At 34.9% G+C, this 17,226-nt stretch overlaps 2 protein-coding genes across 2 annotated transcripts; one reads left to right on the forward strand and one right to left on the reverse strand.

Moving 5' to 3' along the window:
- Positions 1-3,302: 3,302 nt before the first annotated feature.
- On the forward strand, positions 3,303-9,302 carry LOC21392762 (probable prolyl 4-hydroxylase 9). Its single transcript, XM_024164033.1, has 8 exons — positions 3,303-3,762; positions 3,846-3,974; positions 4,467-4,624; positions 7,129-7,231; positions 7,902-7,997; positions 8,207-8,272; positions 8,357-8,476; positions 9,006-9,302. The coding sequence occupies exons 1-8, from the start codon at positions 3,640-3,642 to the stop codon at positions 9,090-9,092; spliced, it is 882 nt and encodes a 293-aa protein (XP_024019801.1). The 5' UTR covers positions 3,303-3,639; the 3' UTR covers positions 9,093-9,302.
- A 3,202-nt stretch (positions 9,303-12,504) lies between these two features.
- Positions 12,505-17,000, reverse strand: LOC21392763 (molybdate-anion transporter). Its single transcript, XM_024164016.1, has 10 exons — positions 16,504-17,000; positions 16,099-16,243; positions 15,483-15,651; positions 15,027-15,285; positions 14,050-14,138; positions 13,626-13,808; positions 13,443-13,528; positions 13,246-13,330; positions 12,763-13,027; positions 12,505-12,586 (listed from the first exon to the last, which is right to left on the reverse strand). Exons 1-9 carry the CDS (start codon positions 16,721-16,723, stop codon positions 12,893-12,895), a joined length of 1,371 nt encoding a protein of 456 aa, XP_024019784.1. The 5' UTR covers positions 16,724-17,000; the 3' UTR covers positions 12,505-12,586; positions 12,763-12,892.
- Between the last annotated feature and the right edge of the window lie 226 nt (positions 17,001-17,226).

Genomic DNA, 17,226 nt, shown 5'->3' on the forward strand with positions numbered 1-17,226 from the left:
AACTTCCGCCGGCGATTGCGGCTGATTCCGGCGGAGTTGGAGGGCGTGCCGCATGTCGTTGAACTCAGCTCGTCGAGATCTTTCTATTGACACCGGTGGTGTCAAAAATGGAGGTCGGAATCTTAACTTGAGTATTTGGCCATTGATGGTTTGTGTGAGAGAAAACGTGAGAGGAGAGAGAATGAGCGAGAATAAGAGAAAGAAAGTGCAAGAACCCTAAAAATTTCACTATATAAAGTATCTGATTAAGGCAAGATTACGTGCCTGATCTTATCCTCAATTATTTCCTCTAAACAGATTAAATTTATACTGATTAGAGGTAATTAGTTTAGCTCACGTAAGTTAATCTACTACTTACAGTCCTATATCAATTTCTGAATAATTCAATATTGTTTTATATTCTTACTCGCGTAATATTTCAAACTGTTTCAAGTCTTGAAATTAATTTTAGACTGAACAAATTCTAAATTTTAATTTTCTGCATTCTATCCCAAGAATGACGTTTCTGACAGTGTCAACTCCCGAGCTCATATTGTATCCATCTACTATAGGTATTTATCTTGTGACTTTAACCTAACTGTCTAGCAATTAAGGATTTTTTTCTTCTTTTAAAATGCCAGTGCGTTTTTTTTTATACGCCGCTAACATCGTGCTGTGCTTAGAGATTCTTGAAATTAAGATTCTCAAACTATACTTGTACTGAAAATTATTCCGCCTTAAAATACGGCGAGAATTTATCGATCGAATTTACTTGATCGAAACATGAACTTAACATGAAATTTGCTATAGAATTTAGGAATACATATATTAATTCCATAAATCCTTCATTCACAATATAACATAATATTTTCTAAAAAAATCCTTAGTTTAAAAATATATAAATTGTATTATTTAAGGTCTGGAATTTTCTCAGTCATTACACGTTTAGAGATAGGGCCATGGCCTATGCTTATGTCCACTTTGTGCTATACGCAACAAACATAAATGGACCAAGTCCAATCACAAGCCAGTTCAGATGTTTGGATGAACCTTTATAAAAAGCTGATCGGGCAACATGACACAGACCAATTGAAGCATTGAGAAATGATTCTAGTTATGACGTGGTGCATGATGGGAAAACCACGATGAATGACCAAAATGACAAAATAACAAGAATCAAATATCCTAAATTAACTTTTCGACGTGTTTTCAGGCAATAAGCTAGCTAAAAAGCCTAAAACCACATTTAATCAATGGGGGAATCTGTGGATTGTTTATTGAGCTTATTCGACCTTTATTATTATTCTTCTTATTATATTCTTATTATATTACTGAATGCGCATGCTTCAGTTATAAGACAGATAATTTACAACAAATTTTTTTTTTTTGCTCTGAAAATTAACAACAGTTAAAGTCGTTCTTTGATAACCTGCGAAAGTGCAAAGTTTCCTTTAAAAATTCAAAAAAGAAGGCACACGGACGGTGTGTGTGATGCCAATTGCGTACTGACAAATAGTGCTAAAATTTTAAACGAACCGTCCACGATTATTTTAAAAAATTAAATTTGTGCCCGTTGTTCAAGCCCGCTTGAGCCCGAAAATGACATTGAACGGGTTTCAGGCAGTTCTTAACTGCCCGCAGCCCGGTCGGGCAGCCCGAGCATATATATATTATATATAATGTTGGTTATTAATTGTATTTGTATATAAATAATTATTAAGTTATTTATTGTAAAAATTATATAAAAATTATAATTAAGATTAAAAATTTAAAATCAACGTACACTATTAAGTATTAACACAAATCAATTCAAAAAATTGGAATTTTTTATTAAGAGATTGAGAGAAATTGAGAGAGATTGGGAGAAATTGAGAGAGATTAAGAGAGTTTGGGTGAGGAAAATGTTTGGGGATGGAGGCGTATTTATAGAGAAATTTTTGGATTAAAAAAATTGATTTTTCCTTCCTAAATTCGGATCCAACAGCTATTTCTTGGAATCGGTGGGTCGGGTTCGGGCCGAAATCAGGCAACAGTAAGAAAAGGAGCCATTGGTGGTCAGGCTTTCGGGCGACGGTTCGGGTCGGGCGCCAACGTTCAAAAAATTAGCCGTTGATCGAGCTTTGGGCAAATTGGGCTGGAATTCGGGCCAAAGGGAAAAAAAAAATAAAAAAATATTTGGCGATCGATGGTCATAAGCTTTCGTTCGGCGGCGGGCTTCGCGATATTGATTTTTCTCGGGTAGCCCGAGCTCGAACCCGAGAAAGTGCTTGAACAAGCGGCCTTAGGTGCCTGCCGCCGAGCCTTAAAAATTCGGGCTTCAGGCAAGCCCAGAGGCCCAAAGTCCCAGCACTACTGACAGGAAAAGCCCGTACGACGGTCAGCGGTGGATGCCCATACTTGAAAAGATGAAATTATCCTTAAGTCATATTAAGAGAAGACAAATTATAAGAGGAATATTTACATTTTTATACCTTAGATTTTAGGTTTATTCAAAATCTATTCTTTCAATTTTTTATATCATCAAATGTATACCTTCAAATTTGATTTAATATACAAATCTATCCATCATTTCGGTCAATAATTGATTTTGACCTCTAAAATGACCAAATTATCCTTAAAAAAGAGAGAAACTAAAACTAAAGGCACGTTCTTTTCTCGAACTTGAGTTAAAAACTTGAGTTTTATATGTAAGAGAAAACAATGTAATAAAAAAGTTACATTTGAATTTTTGTGAGAAAAAATACTGTAGCTAAAAATTTGAGTTAGTTAAAAGAACATGCACTAAAACTTTCCAACATTACAAAAAATAAAAATAAAAACACAAAAAACCCAATTTCAATGGTATTTTAAATTTTTTAAGGTTAAAACTGTAAGTTTAAAATTATTTTTTTAGTTTTTTTTTTCTATGTTATTTAAGAGTACTTTATGTATTTTATACTTAAAATTGAGGGTTGATTGTAAAAATGTATAAATTTAGGTATTAAATTATTTAAAAGTATACATTTGATGAAATTAAAAATTAAAAGTATAATTTTTGAATAAACTCAAAATACAAAGTATAAAAATGTAAATATTCCATTATAAAATAGTAAGGTTTTATTTTTGAAAGGTAAAATGGTAAGTTTCCTTTGCTGAGGAGAATTAAAAGGTAAATTTATTAGCAAATTAGTATAATTAGTTAATTACTCCACCTTCTCCTGAATGGAAAAAAAAAAAGAAAAAAAAAAGAATCCCCTGTTTAACAGTTTGATTTTATCCGATGCTTTGGGGATCCTAGGATTCGGGTTCCTTTATATGAGATCGGAGATTCCCATGATTTTCGCACCTGAAAATTCACTGCGGTAAAATTCGAAGTGAACGGGAGAGAAAGGAGTGTGAAAAAAAAAAGAAAAAAAAGAAAGATAGAGAGAGAGAGAGAGAGAGAGAGAGAGGAACTCCCGCCTGTACCATGGAATTGGATTAGTAACGATTAAAAAAAAAAAAAAGAGAACTGCCCGTAACTTCACAGCCTTTGATTGACTGCTAAATCTCCGCTGAAAAGACGTAATGTACTAGAAAAAGAAAGACAGAGCAGAGAGAGAAGTTTCGAAACGAGAAGAAGAAGAAGAAGAAGAAGAAGAAGAGTTTCATGTGGCGTTTCGAAACTCGGCGCGGCGAACGATGAGAGGCAAAACCAGCAAAGCGAGTTCGAGCTTGAAGACGAAGCTAGGGTTACCGATCGTCGTCCTTCTGTGCGTCTTCTTCTTCCTCGTCGGATTCTTCGGCTCTACTCTCACCGCACAGGTTTTCTCGTACCAGTTGACCAAAATGACGTTTTCTAGTTCGATTTTTTTCCTGTGTTGACTTCGCATTTTCGATTAATCTAGGACCAGGAATTGTCTGGTGCCGGTAGACCGAGAGGGAGAGAATTGGAATCTACGGCGAAGGAGAGCGAGTACGATTTGTTGCCCTCCGGAGAGACCGGTGACGATTCTATTACTACAATTCCGTTTCAGGTCGGCCTTTTTCTGCTTTTCTTTTTTTTCTGATTCGTGTTGCGACTATATATTTTTGAATCTTTTTTTTTTGTGTGTGGAAACAATTAGGAATTGAAGAGATACATAATTATAAATTTCAAACTTTTGTATATAAAAGATTGATCTCGCTTTAGGACTTGTTTGTGACAGTTTTGCTTTTACTTTTAAGCAATAACAGAAAAGATTGAATAATATATAGAAAAGAGCTTTTTGATTTGAGTATAGCTTTTCAACTTGTTTGGTTATGTAAATCAAAACTCTTATTGTTATAAAAGGGTAAAAATATAAATAAAAAAGCGCTCTCTTTCTCATAAGCGCCAGGGAGTTGTTTTGTTCTAAAAGACCTATAAACGAGTTCAAAATAGCTTTTGAACTAAACATGCCAAAAACCGGTCTTTTTTTTTGTTTTTGTTTTTAAGTCATTCAAAACAAATGCAGGATTTTTATATTTATATTTTCGTGTTAATGTAGGTCTTAAGCTGGAATCCTCGAGCTCTATATTTTCCTAATTTTGCAACTGCAGAACAATGTGAAAGCATAATTAGTATGGCGGAGCCAAGCATAAGACCGTCCACATTAGCTTTACGAAAAGGAGAAACAGAAGAGAGCACAAAAGGAATTCGAACAAGGTACTTCGGTTTAATGACAATCCATTTCAGATTATTTATTGTCCATTGGAGATGTGGTAAAAAATAAAAAAAATAAAAAAGCATATTTTTGGATAGAAAATTTTTTATTTTTTTATTTTCAATCTAATTCGACTTGAAGCTAACCAAGATAATTTTGATCCCATATTATTTGTAATGTTGTCTATTAGGACGAAGAGGGATTTATATAGAGATTTATCAAAGCGTAAGGATGTTGAAATTTTTAATAAGTACAAAAAAGCGAAGAAAGAAGTTAAGCGAGCAGTTGGTAAGGCTCGTTCTACTTACTTAGATGAGGTATATAGGAAACTTGGAACTAGAGAAGGATATATATAAACTAGCTAAGATAAGAGAAAGGAAGCGTCAGGACCTAAATCAAGTGAGGTGTGTTAAGGATGATACAGATCAGGTTCTAAGAAAAGATAAAGACATTAGGGAAAGGTGGAGGAGTTACTTTGAGAAGCTTTATAATGATGATCATGCGATAGAGTTTGACAATCTTAGGTCACAAGGAGAACCTAATGTGATGTATACAAGAGGAATCAGAGTCTCGGAAGTTAAAACTGCACTACGGAAGATGAAAAAGGGGAAGGCATGTGGGCCAAATGATATTCCAATAGAGGTTTGGATGGCGTTAGGAGATGCTGGAATTGTGTGGCTCACTAAACTTTTTAATGAGATACTAAAGAAGAAGCATATGCCCGATGTGTGGAGGAAAAGTATTCTTGTTCCTATCTTCAAGAATAAAGGAGATGTGCTGAATTGTAACAATTATACGGGCATAAAGTTAATAAGCTACACTATGAAACTTTGGGAGAGAGTTATTGAAAGGAGATTAAGGGCAACAACTACCATCTCAGGTAACCAATTTGGCTTCATGCCAAGCAGATCAACCACGAAAGCCATTTTTCTTCTTAGGATGCTGATGGAAAGGTACAGAGAAATCAAGACGGTCCTACATATGGTCTTTATAGATTTAGAAAAGACATATGATAGGGTGCTGAGAGAAGTTTTATGGTGGGTGGTAGAAAAGAGAGGAGTGCATGTGAGGTATATTAAGGTAATTAAGGACATGTACGATGGGGTGGTCATGAGTGTGAGAACTGCTGGAGGCTACACGGCAGAGTTCCCCATTCGGATCGGCCTTCATCAAGGATCTGCTCTTAGTCCTTATCTTTTCACCATCGTGATGGATGAGCTGACAAGAGAAGTCCAAGATCAAGTTCCTTGGTGTATGCTTTTTGCGGATGATATAGTTTTAGTTGATGAACATAGGGAAGGAGTTAACCGTAAGTTAGAACTGTGGAGACAAACTCTCAAGACGAAGGAATTTAAGTTAAGTAGGACGAAAATTGAATACATGCATTGTAGGTTTAGTTACTCAAGTAATCAGAGTGATGGAATTTCTTTAGATGGTGTGGAGATTGAGGCTTCTAGGAAGTTTAGGTACCTTGGGTCTATAGTGCAGTGTGAAGGAGATATAGAAGAAGATATTCAACATAGGATTAAGGCAGGGTGGGTTAAGTGGAAGAATGTTACGGGAGTTTTATGTGATAGCAAGATGCCTATTAAGTTGAAAGAAAAGTTCTATAAGACTGTAATCCGCTCAACTATGTTATATGGTAGTGAATGTTGGGTCATTAAGAGACAACATATATCTAAAATGAGTGGCAGAAATGCGTATGTTAAGATGGATGAGTGTCCATACGAGAATGGATCGCATAAGGAATGAAGTTATTCGTAGTAAAATAGGTGTAGCGCTAATAGAAGATAAGGTGCGCGAAGGCCGCTTGAGGTGGTACGAGCATGTCCAACATAGACTGCTAGAAGCACCAGTTCGTGCTTGTGAGGACATTCTTATACCTAATACTAAGAGAGGGAGGGGTAGACCAAGAATTATGTGGACTGAAGTCGTTAGGAAAGACATTCTAGATCTAGGCCTTCAGGAAAGTTTAATTTCAAACAGAGTTGTGTGGAAAAGTGAAATCCATATAGCCGATCCTAATTAGTTGGGATTAAGGTTTGTTGTTGTTGTTGTTATTATTTGTAATGTTCTCATACGTTGGATATAAAATGTTCAATTGATGTTCTGAACTTAGTAGTTGCGTGTGAATAAGATGGAAAGATAGTTTTCCAAATAAGTAACCATATAGGTAGACGTGTTGTTCTCCTAAGTGTTTGACGTATGTTTTGCTTGGACTTTGGTGTTACCCCTCGCTTCTTGAGTCTGCTCTTCTTCAAAGGATAAAGGAGAAACAGAGCAAAACATAAAATGACAGTTTAAAAAGAGAGATCATTTTTGGGATTTAAAACTCTTGAAAGTTGAATAATTGGAGAATGCATCATTTGTTATCTTTTCGTTTAGGTATTTCTATGTGCTCGTTTTAAAATATCTTTATGTATTGTTGACCGAATCTCATTTACTTTCAGATACCAATTAAGAAAAGTGTTAACTTATAGTGGTATTATACTGTCTTTTCGAGCAGTTCTGGCATGTTTATTAGTGCTTCTGAAGACAAAACAGGGACTTTGGATGTCATTGAGGAAAAAATTGCGAGGGCGACAATGATTCCCAGAACACATGGCGAGGTACTATTTAGAGTCAAATTGTAATTTTTATCATGTTATGTCTCTCTCCAAATACTCATTATGTATGCCTTTTAAAGTGTTGCTAACAAAGCTTGTATTAAGTTTTATTTACATTCCATCACATGCACATACTGGGGGATTGATGGGGCGGAGTTGGGTCATCTACCATGGTTTCTATTTGTAGCAGATGGTGGAATCAAACTGTAAAATGCTCACTTATTTGACGTTATGAGATAGAAATTGCGTACATCTGCATATTGATAGATTTAAATATGTGCCAGCTCTGATTTTTAAGATAGGTCAAAGTCTAAAAGACTGTAGAGCTCATCATTTGAAATTGAAGCGTTCAAAATCACAACACTTTGTGGGTTTTCTGAAATACTTTAGTCATGTTGATGCATTTTGCTTTGTGAGAAACAAATGTGCCACATAGAAAGTTCCTATAGGTAAGATCTCGTTCGTTCCAAGATATTGGATATTCCACTTTTCCTGGCCTAAAGGACCTTTGTACTTTATTGAGTGGCATTATTCTGGTCGAATTAGCTCGTCTTATTTCAGGGAAAAGCTAAATCTAAAACTGGCTATAATTGGCATTATTCTGGTCAAATTAGTTCGTCTTATTTCAGGGAAAATCTAAATCTAAAACTGTCTATAATTCCTCATGTTTCAGGCTTTCAACGTTTTGCGATACAATCTTGGCCAGAGGTATAACTCTCACTATGACGCCTTCAGCGCTGCTGAATATGGCCCACAAAAGAGCCAAAGGGTAAGCGATAACTGAATTTTTGGTGGTCGTTTCTATATTATAGTTACGTGTACTTTGTCCTTTCATCTGAAGATTTGTCTATTGATAAACTTAAATACTTAAGGACGCTCTTGATGCTCACCAAGAAAAATGACCTCCGAAGCCATCATGGCTCAACTGAGTCATTAATTTTGATGGAAGTATTTCAAGCTTCATTTCATGTCCTACAGGTTGCCTCGTTCTTGTTGTATCTATCCGATGTAGAAGAAGGGGGGGAAACAATGTTTCCCTTTGAGGTAAGATAGAGACACCATCTTTTGTATCTACTTTTTGATTTTTCGACAAGGAATTGGAACAGTCATCCTATTTGGTATTTGCAGAATGGCCTTAACATGAACGGGAACTATGATTTTGAAGAATGCGTAGGTTTAAAAGTGAAGCCACAGAAAGGGGATGGACTTCTGTTTTATTCATTGTTTCCAAATGGTACCATTGATCCGGTTAGTCATGATTCTAACCAACATCTCTTTCAAATTTAATTTGAACATTTTTTTACCGACCATGAAATTAATTACCCATCTGACATAAAAGTTGAGTTCCTACGGATAGTTACTTTTGTAACCATTATTTGTTGCATGTCAACCCCGTGACCAAGCAGAGAAGTAAAGTTGCCAATTTTTCTAGTTGAATATCCTAAAGTAGGTCATGCCACCATATGAATGAACTAAGCTCTCCTTACCCAGATTGCGGTATTAAACTACGCTAGGGCATTCTTTCCTTTTTAAAGACTTCAAAGTTTTATATTTTCCGTTGTTTGGTGAAGCATTTATCAATGTGAAATGACTATGACCAACATTGTGGATGCTGCTGCTAAACCCCCTACAAACAAAAACAAAAAAAAAACGAACAAACAAACTGTGGATCTAATTTTATGTGATGACAATAATCCTAACAAACCTTTTACAATTGTTTTAGCCTTTCGGCTATGTTTGGTAGTTAAAATTACTTCGTGGGATGATGCTTTTGTAGACATCACTTCATGGAAGCTGTCCCGTGATCAAAGGGGAAAAATGGGTGGCTACAAAGTGGATCAGGGATGAAGAACAAGATGATTGATTGCCAAGTACTTGTACATGTAAGTTTTGCAATGTTTTGTAGAGACTGCAATAAGTGCTGCGATTAGCATGCATCTTTTTAGATTCATCGCGAGTCAACTAAAGATTTGCATATATCATTTTTTTAATAGATTATTATTATTGTTATATACTTATCTATTTTTAGGAAATGGAACTCGATTACTTGAAAGATAGTAGAAAATTTGAAAAGTAATATTAGATGAAAAAAAATTCCTTTTGCCATTTTTTTCAGCATAAATTATTTTGACGATGACATTGTTCCTTTTTTGTTAATGAAATGCAACCTAAAATAAACGTGGTATATAATCATTTTGGTATCCTGTGTTATAGTAAAACATGCTCTTGATATTTTGTCTTTTTGATAATATTAAAGCGGTACCTCGAAATTTTCAAAAACATCTTTTTAGAACCTTGAAATTGATTTTTAAGATGTAAAATAACCTTAATACCTTTTTATCTAATTAATAAAAAATTAATAGATTTAGGAGAAAATCATGAACTTTTTTATTTTGTTATTTTCTGTTAAATATTTTATTGTTTTAAATTATCTTTAGTTTTTTTTTTTTTAAATACTGATGTGTATTTAACTAATAAAAATAGTAGTTTGGACATCAAATATCTCAAAAATTAATTTTAGGGTACTAAGAAGATGTTTTTCAAAATTCAAGGTATCAAGAAGAAGAGCATGTTTCACTATGTTTTTTTGTCTAATTTGTACTGATACCCTTAAACTGCAATTTGCCCCTGAATTAGTGTATTAGGCTCTAAGCACCCTATATAATTATGGGAGAAAGAGGAAAATAGGTCAATACTTGAGATGAATTAAAATTAATAGGTCAATAGTTTACATAAATTAATAAATAAGTCAAATTACTATTTTCGTCCATAACTTGTCTGATTATGAACCATAACTTGACAAGTTATTGTCCATAACTTGACTAACTATGAACCATAACTTGACAAATTTATCCATAACTTATCTGATTATGAATCATAACTTAACAAGTTATAGCCTATTAATTTCTATAACTAAAAATTGGTCTATATATTTTCTTAAACTTTCATATTGACCTATGTTTTACTATTTCTCTATAATTATTTATTAATACTTTAGCCCCAATTCAAAGGCCAATCAAATTAGGACTTAGATTTAATTGATAAACCAGTCGACACAGAGGAAGGTGACTAAAGACGATTGATCTAATGGTACCACATGAACATTGATTTCCACCGATTGGAATATCAAATCGCTGAAGTGTTTCAAAGGTCAATTATGTGGAGTGAGCGTGTCAGCTGGCAACAATTTGGTTGTTGTGGTGGTGGTTTGATTTTGCCACTTGGCGAACCAAGCCAACATGTCAGCTTTTCCAAAAGCTAAATATGACCACACGATTAATTATAAAAGTCATTTACAACTTATAATTTTGTTTGATGGTCGTCTCTATGCTGAAAGCTATCGTTGTTGCCTTGGTGCTATCAAATTCTTAACATTGGTCGGAGTTTATCAGCGGCGACTTTTACCCGATTTTTTCCTGCGTTTGTCTTTGTCTCGTATCTTTGTTTGTGTTTTTTGTCCTCTAGATTTGTTTCTTGACAGCTTCTGTGTTGCCTTAGTGCTATCAAATTCTTGACGTTGGTTGACAAGATATTTCCATTAATTATAAATAATCTGTAAAGAGCCATATGTGTAGTACAACTTTAATGTACCTCTTCAAGGTTGGTTTCTGCGGTGAGAAACTGTGTGGGGGCGGATTGGTGTTTATAATATCTTTTTCTGTTAGGAAATTTATTTCTCCTTTTAAATAAAAAAAAAATATATATATATATATATATATTAAAGAAATGATGGAGAAAAGCAAATAAGCATTTTTTTGAAATGTTTTTCAAGTAAATGACAAATCTTAAATATTTGAATATATATCATATTTATTAGTGAATCAAATTATTCACCAAAAAAATGTTTGAAGTTGAATAATTTATTTATCAGTAAATATACTATTTGCTTAAAAATATTTTAAAATATCTAATTTACTCCAAACGAGTTTTAAAAAAACTGCTACGTTTATTGCAATTACCGGATAACGTCCATTCCAACTTCTAAGGCCAATAGTACGCGTACCATAGGCATTGTATATATCAATTTATGTACATCTAATTAATAACACTAACGTTTCTTAAAATGCAACTAAGCACTTAAAGCTTATTAAGAGCAAAAGATACGAATAAAAATGAGACCATTAATTTGCTACCTCTGCCGATTAGTATATTGAGTGGTGTTGTGGGATGGTATTGAGTGGACACAATTTTGGGGTTTGACTCTCCGTTTGCAAAAGGAGAATGAAGTAAAAGAGAAGAACTACCTTAGACGAAAGAGAAACGTTCCGGTAAAGAAAACATAATTGTGCCTACATCTCTCAAAAAAAAAACAAAAAGTTCCGTAATTTTTTCCATATCCTACATTGATGGTTCATGCAAGTTGATTGCCTTTTGATACAACAGAGAGGGCACAGCTCAAAAATGAGAGTTTTTAAAAGAATAGAGAGGGGGTTGGGGCCAAAGTTGAGGGAAAAAATAAAGAGAGAAAGAGAGAAATAGGCAAAGACTTGAGATGAATTAAAATTAATAGGCTAATAATTTACATAAGTTAATAAATATGTCAAATTATTATTTTTATCCATAATTTATCTGGTTATGAACCATAACTTGACAAGTTATTGACGGTTTTTGTCCATAACTTGTATGGCTATGAACCATAATTTAACAAGTTTGTCCATAACTTATCTAGTTATGAACCATAACTTAACAAGTTATGACTTATTAATTTTTATAATTAAATATTGACCTATATACTTTCTTAAGCTTTTCATATTAGTCTATTTTTTACTATTTCTGAAAAAATAAATAACTGTATGGGCTTCTTTTCGAATAATAAATGGTGTTACAAAGTAATAATTTAATTTTAAATTTAACTAATGTGTGGTTTTAGAAGCGTGTTAAGAGTAGACCCGAAAGTGATAACAGAGAATTCCAGATTTACTTAACTAAAAAACTGACTTACTGGTTGAATTTTTTTTTGGCTGATTATTAGCTTAAAGCCTGTTATTTGTTTAAGGTAGCTAAACCCCGGAAAAAAAAAATGCAACTTTTACTTTTTCAAACTCCTCAAGAAATAATAGTGTTTCTGAAACTCTCTACTTTTCTGTTGAGCTCCGGCGGCGAACCACAGTTTCACAACCAAACTAATCTCTTTCTAAGAAGTTCAAGAACCTAAACACCAATATCTCGAATGTACTCCCAAGTATAAAATGCAAGGTGGGCTACAAAAGTAGACTTGTAATTTTGGATCATCAAGGTGCCACATCCAGTGCTCGGCTTGTGCAATCCTTCACAGTCGGACCCAAATCTTGATGACGGATGGACATGTTTGCATTTTTTCCGGACTTGCCAGCTGAATTATCTACATAGCCCGAAAAACTTCGGGCGGCAAAGAAAAAAGAGTTCAGTATCTCAAATCTTGTACGAAACTCTGACTAAAGAATTAAATGGTCGCTGTCTCTCATCACTTTTCTGTTGATTCCTTAGAAACAAGACCTCTGAGTGTATCATAAAAATGATCTTTTTGTGTTTGCCATTGTTCTATAAGTAGTCACCTCTTTTGATGCTCGTGGGATGTCAAATGGTATTTGATCTATTATTTTCTGAGAATTTTTCTTTTCGTCAATCAAGGAATGATGATAGCCATTCAAAATTCACCAATTTTGGCAAAAAATTTTCATGAAATCATAGCTTGTGCCCGTTTTGATAGGGTTGCTTTCCCCACCGTTTTAGCACATGCATGCAACCAGCCGCTGTAAACAGCCCAAGAGCAGCAATTGCCAGGATTGCAGCATTCCCAATGTTCCGATAATAGCCTCCCTGCGACATCGTGGTAAATCTTACTTTATTTAAAAAAAAGCCTGAAGCTAAACACAGAAAGCTACTTTCATACAATTTTCTATGTTCTGGTTTTGGAGGATTAATTCCTCCTGGTTTTGTACGTCGAAATCGAGATTTCACTTCTTTGGAATCAGAATCCATTAAATGCTTGATCTTACTTATCTATTTTGAAGTGATCAAAGATAAGAGATACGCACCTGCACCATAAAAAACAAAATTGCTGCATGTGCAGGGGCTTGAGAAAGGCTTGTCATCCCACCACGCAACTCATTCGGCACATACCTGGGAATACCAAGAAATAGCAGGAGAAGTTCCAAATTAAATAAAATTGAAACTATGATGCCTTTTTTTACTGGAAAAAAGATGAGAAAGAAAGAGCACTTGTTCTGCGTACATGGTCCTTAATTTCACAAGTGAAGGCAAAATCAGGCCAACAGAAGCTTGAAATAAGCAAAATAGCGTCACTAGAACTACAATTTCCTGCACAGTAGGAATGAGAAGTTTTAAACTTATTATCCTGCATGAAAAGCAGACATGATTAGCATATTTTTCACGTTCCACATGTACGTACATATACCTGATAATCATAAGCAATGATGAATAATACCAGCCCCTGTATACCAAATGCATATACCAAGTAATCCTCAGTTCTACGCGATGATAGTCTGTCAATCAGCCATGGGAATATTGTGCTTCCTAGCATTCTTGAGCCAAAAAGACATGGATATATCATGCCTAAATGTACTTCTCGCCCATCAGCCTATGCCACAAGTAAATTAGCATAATTACACAGAGTGTGAAACTTAAAACTTGCAGTAGCACAGATCTAGATTTCAGTAAACAACATTTTCTATCATGATGCCTTATCAACCACCAATATATGAGAGAGAGAGCTCTTTATCTACAGAAATTGACGGTCTTAAAAATGCTTGACTTAATAAAAAAGGACGAGATGAGACAGTTGTCTCTCAAATTTTTACACATGGTCAACATAAACATACCACCACAGTTGGGGCCCAAAGAATCCAGAAGACTGCAACAGAAAAGTGAAGGCAAGCTTGCACCCATGCCAATAACCATATCTTTTTATCTGCCAACTACCAAAACTCATCAGTAATGAGAACATTTTACTCATGAGCTTTATAAGCACACCATTGACAGTAAATGATTTTAACTATGAAACAATTTACAGTTTCTCACTCTTGCACTACATTTTCATTCGCACATGCATGACCCATTTCCCCCCTCTTTCCAGGAAAAGAACACACTATAATTTATAACAGCAATATGAATTTTTCCATTTATAAAGATTAAAAAAGAGGGAAAAAATTGAAAATAAACGAACATATCATCTCAACCTATTAAGACTTGGTTACATTTATGCCAAGGCAAATTTTCTGCCATATGCTTAAGAAAAAGAGCTGAATACAAATAAACATAAGGGAAATCTTACGGCTAAAGTAAACTAAACTAAAGGAGCTACTTGGACAACATACTATTAGAGCATCTGTTGTGGAATCAACCTCTAATCTGAGAAAGTCTGTTTGCCAGAACAGTAACAAAACTACAATTTCCAGCTAAGTAGTGTGAAAGTGCTAAGAAGTACTCATTCTTGCCATTAAAAGCAAGGTGCATAGGTGCTTTAAATATAGAAGAAGGCTACAGAAAGATTGGCAATAGCTGTTGTGAGTTGATAAATTTCTGTGAATCACAGCAGGATGGCAGACAGAAACGAGTGGTGAAGGAAACTGCAAAGAATGGGAAAAACCAAAGAGAAAGTACAAAGCAAAAAAATGGATAGGTTCTTCATAATTATCGTAAATTCCACTTAGCACATAGCTTCAATGAACTAAGGTGCTCCGTTCCTGATTAAGCAACATTCAAGCTTAGCTAATAATAAATTAGAGAATGCAAAAAATATAGTTCAAGGTAAAGGACAAATGGAATGTAAGATAAAACAATAGTATGTGACTCTTACCACCAAAAATATGCGTTTGGAAAGACACCTTATACTCCTTAAACACTGTTTTCTGAGGGACTTCTGCCCATATTTTAGAGATACAAATGATCCCCAACATCGCAAAGAAGACAGTTGCCATGTGAGGAGATGAAATGTTCTGTTCCACATTATCACCAATGAGCCAATTTGAAAGGACTTGACTTTGGATTATAGAGGCAGCCTCAAAGAAACTCATCAACCAATATATGTCATTCAATGTATCTCTTCTGTGCCCTTGCTGCAAATGTAAAACATACAAATACCGTCATTAGTGGCAGTGTAACTAACTATTCTACAAGACAATAACATTGGAGAAACTCACAAATACACTAGAGTTTATTACAGAAAAGAAACTTGAACCAATCAGTGAATGAGTGTACATGAGCCTATGAGAGGTGACCCAAAACCAAAATTGAATAACTATATCCAACAAACCTTTTCATGCTGAACTACCATCCATGTCTCAAAACTGAATGAAAATACCGAAGCAGAGAGTGACAAACAGATGCTACCCACTATAATACTTGGATGTGCGATAAATCTCTTCCATAGGCCGACAAAAAGGTGGAGGATGCAAAAGATCACACAAAATTTCTTTTGACCTCTACATAAAGCACAGATTAAAAAAAAAAATCAGTTTCTTATGTCTTCCGCATAAATCAAGATGTAAATTGTACAAGAATTACCAAAATGCAAAACCATGAGCAGTGATCGAAGAAAAAGATTAACCTAGATTCACAAAACTTATAGCTCAATCATCTTGTATGTAAGAATAAAGCACGGAATCGGCACATAAATTGAAACGATCAGAAAGCAAATACGTAAACAGACTAATTTTCTGAACATCTCTCTGACCGTTAGACAACATATCGAAACTACGTATTATTATGTGTTAGGACATTATAGATTAATTTTAACACATTGATTTAATAGATAAGACTGGATTAAGTAGAATATGTTAACATCTATAATTTATGAAAACGAAAATGGAAGTCCAGAAAAGGAATAATCGAATTCGAGGGATGAAAGGCAAATAGATGAGTGCACTTACATTAAATCGGAAAATGCTCCTATGAAAGTACCAAAGAACAGAGAAGATGCGTGTCCAACAAAGATCGATAACAATATCTGCTCTCTGCTTACGCCGTAATGAGCAAACTCAAACTCACCGAAAGCGAAGTCCAATCCTTCCAGAACTGAGAGCAGGGAATTCAAATATCAGCTATCACATAATCAATTAAATTTTTTCTTCTTTTATCCAAATTACCTAAATCTCAAAAGTCAGCTTTCCTGTTCGTTTGCGATGCTCAGTTTTTTAGTTCATAAATTAAGTTTCGAGCGCTCAAATCACTCTCTACATTTCCTACATTTTCTAGGCAACCAAACAAACGTCTAACGACCGATTTAAAAATCCGCGGGAAATCGAAAACGTGAATGTAGAGAATCGTGTACGGACCTGAAGCGAGAAAGTAAATGATAAGAAAGTTCCTCTGGAAACGGAGAAAGGAAGCGGAAGCGATTCCGAGGTCGAAGATGGCGGGAGATTTGCCGCTGCTAACGATGTGCTTCTTGGAGAAGTAAGGGAGTAGAAGAATCGAGAGGAAACAAGCCAAGAATATGAGTATGAACAGCCATGGATTCGGTTCCCAAACGGAGCTCTCGATAACCACCGGCATTGATGCCCTCTCTCTCTGAGAAAGTGAAATTCAGAGGTTCGGATCTGAGAGAAGTTGTAGATCGCGAGTCATTTGAAGGAACATGTCGCTGCGAGAAAGAAAACGGGTCCGAAACCGCGTCGGATCCAAAGCGCTTTTCGGATCTGCCGATTTACGGACTTGTGGATCCGCCGCCAAATGCAGTTATATGCAAGCGCGGGTCAGAGGACGGACGGACGTGAGATGCTGCGACGTCGTTTTGCTTTTCTCCCAGTTTCTGACTCTGTGTTATACTCAATTCCCGGTTTTCCATTGTCTTTTTGTAACGTGGCTTAAGACAATTCCTTTTGTTTCTCGTGAAAAAAAACAAAAAACAAACAAAACAAAACCAAAAAAAAAACATTTTGAAGGACGACCAATTTTTATTTTTTTATTTTTTTTCCATGGATGGAGGGATCAACTTGTAATGAAAGTACAACTAGATTATCCTTGAAACCATTATCCAATATATATATATATATATA

The sequence above is a fragment of the Morus notabilis genome, unplaced genomic scaffold (assembly GCF_000414095.1).
Source record: "Morus notabilis unplaced genomic scaffold, ASM41409v2 Scaffold1633, whole genome shotgun sequence".
In the NCBI taxonomy this organism is placed as follows: Eukaryota; Viridiplantae; Streptophyta; class Magnoliopsida; order Rosales; family Moraceae; genus Morus; species Morus notabilis.